This window comes from Limulus polyphemus, unplaced genomic scaffold (genome assembly GCF_000517525.1).
Source record: "Limulus polyphemus unplaced genomic scaffold, Limulus_polyphemus-2.1.2 Scaffold9369, whole genome shotgun sequence".
NCBI lineage: Eukaryota > Metazoa > Arthropoda > Merostomata > Xiphosura > Limulidae > Limulus > Limulus polyphemus.
In genome coordinates this window covers 2,454-4,666 of record NW_013674979.1, presented here as the reverse complement: position 1 = coordinate 4,666, position 2,213 = coordinate 2,454, and the positions used below count along the sequence as shown (strand labels likewise).

General features: G+C 32.4%; 1 protein-coding gene across 1 annotated transcript; it reads left to right on the top strand.

Annotated features, from left to right (window-relative positions):
* Positions 1–656: 656 nt before the first annotated feature.
* Positions 657–1,658, top strand: LOC106475892 (solute carrier family 35 member G1-like). The gene has a single exon (XM_013936567.1). It carries the CDS (start codon positions 657–659, stop codon positions 1,656–1,658), a length of 1,002 nt encoding a protein of 333 aa, XP_013792021.1.
* Positions 1,659–2,213: the final 555 nt, after the last annotated feature.

Below are 2,213 nucleotides of genomic sequence, written 5' to 3'. Positions count from 1 at the left end.
CTTGTTCCGTGGAGTTGTCGTTAGTGGTGTTTTTTGGCGGCTGTCCAGGTATCGCTGCACTGTCTTGGCGAAAGTGTTATTACTATATCCATTATTGATGAATGTTTGTCGGAGTGTACGAATTCTGTTGTGAAATAGATTCCAATCTGAAGATATTTTGTACGGTTCACATATATACATACATATACAGACATACACACATATATACATATACATACATATATATATTGTACGGAAAGTAATATTTTAAATTTATTGATGTTTCTGTTTAGAGAAGTTGTGTACATGTAATTTGATGTTAAAATGAATTTTTATTATAATTTTTTAACCTTTACGTTATACTTTGTTAAGAATTTTGAAAACGTTAGTAATTTATGCAAATGATACATTTCGACTTTTCTTTATCCCTAATAAGTGGTTCATAATATTAAAAAATGGAACAGTCATGATGCTAAAGTATAAATAAACATGAAATCTGAAAAGAAATCTTTCTATCTTTATTGTAAATCAATAAAATGTTCTTTATCCAGTTCTATCATGCTTTCTTTTTTCACTGGATTCTTTCAACGAAACCTTAACCAAAGTGTGAATGTAATAAACGGAGGTTATAGGATAACATTATTATTTTGTGTTTTATTTTCCAAGGTGTCATCGAAATGGACAGTGAACGACCATATTATGGAATTGGCATGATTGTTTCTGCTGGCTTTTTCTTAGCCGTCGTTGGAGTATTCGTCCAGTTGGCCAAAGACAGGATATTTATGGACGTTGTGGGCTTATCTCAAGTAGTCCGTATACTTATTACTTTACCTCTGATCATCCTACAAAATATTAAGTTCAACTACGAGCGAAAAACGAATCTGTTCATCACTCTCTGTTGTCTTACTGGAGCGTTAGGAGATACTCTTCTGTATTATTCCTACACTCTTCTTCCTGTTGGCGACGCAACTTCCATTTATTCTACAAATTCAGTTTTTGCCAGTGTTTTTTCCGTTTTCATATTCAAACGTCCGTGTAAATGGCAGAATTTTGTTTCCAGCTTCCTTTGTATTTTTGGAGTGGCCATTATTTCTCATCCAAGTTTTTTATTTGCATCAGAAAAACATCTTTCCCTGAGTTACAAAGGAATTGCTGCAGCAATAGCTGCCTCTATTCTGGATTCGTTGTCTTACAACTTTAATAACTTTTTAGGTAACGTTAATCATCTTTTCCTTACAACAATTCTAACGATAAATATGATTTTCTTGTGGGGTTTGAGTTTAATAAGCGATAAACGTCTTCCTGTGTTAGGGTTTGCAGATTGTTCCTGGACCAATTTGTACATCTCTGCTATAGGATTGGGTGGGTTGTTGAATGTACTTGCTATCACACGAGGATTTCAACTTGTTGAAGCTGGTCCAGGTAGTGTAGCTCTTTCTTCTATCATTGTGTTTGGTTATATCCTTCAACTCTTTACTCAGGACTATTCCATTCGAGTCGTTAGTGTTGTTGGGGCTGTGCTAATTATCATGGCTATTTTTATTTCATGTCCGAGTGCAGTGCACGATAAGAAAAGCATGTCCGAGGATGTGACTGAAGGCATGAGCCAATCAGTAAACTATAAAGAAAACACGAAAAATGACATGTTTCAAGAAGCAACTGATTCGTGTGAGCTGTAGTCATTAATTGAAGAAGGACTAAAAACTACAATATGAAGAACATCTATGAGAATCAAGTTTTGGAGTTTAATAACTTGTTTTTATTTACGTAACAATGTAAATTATGATATTGTTTCTATAAATTGTCGAGGTCAACTTATGATCGAGTACATATTGCTTTATTCTCTATGATATTAAAAACCAACACTGTTTTCTATGTGGAAAACATATTCTTTAAACTAGTATGATAAATGGTGTTTCTAGTAATTGTTGTTAATAGAGTTAACGTCAGATACTTTATGTGTAGTTTTCCTTTTAATTTTAGAAATTTTAAAACATCAAATATTTTCTGCTATATTTCTCTGTTAATCAACGAAATAATTTATTGTAAATTAAGGGCCAATAAAATATTATCGAGCTATCAAAGACATGTTCAAACAATTCTTTCTTTTTTGTTTTATTTAAATATATGTTCAAGAAATTTCTCCTTTCTTACTTTACTTGACTATATATGGACGTCTTCAGACATGAAATAAGAAACAGGTTTAAAGTTAGCTCTGCAGTTTTAGAAATGTT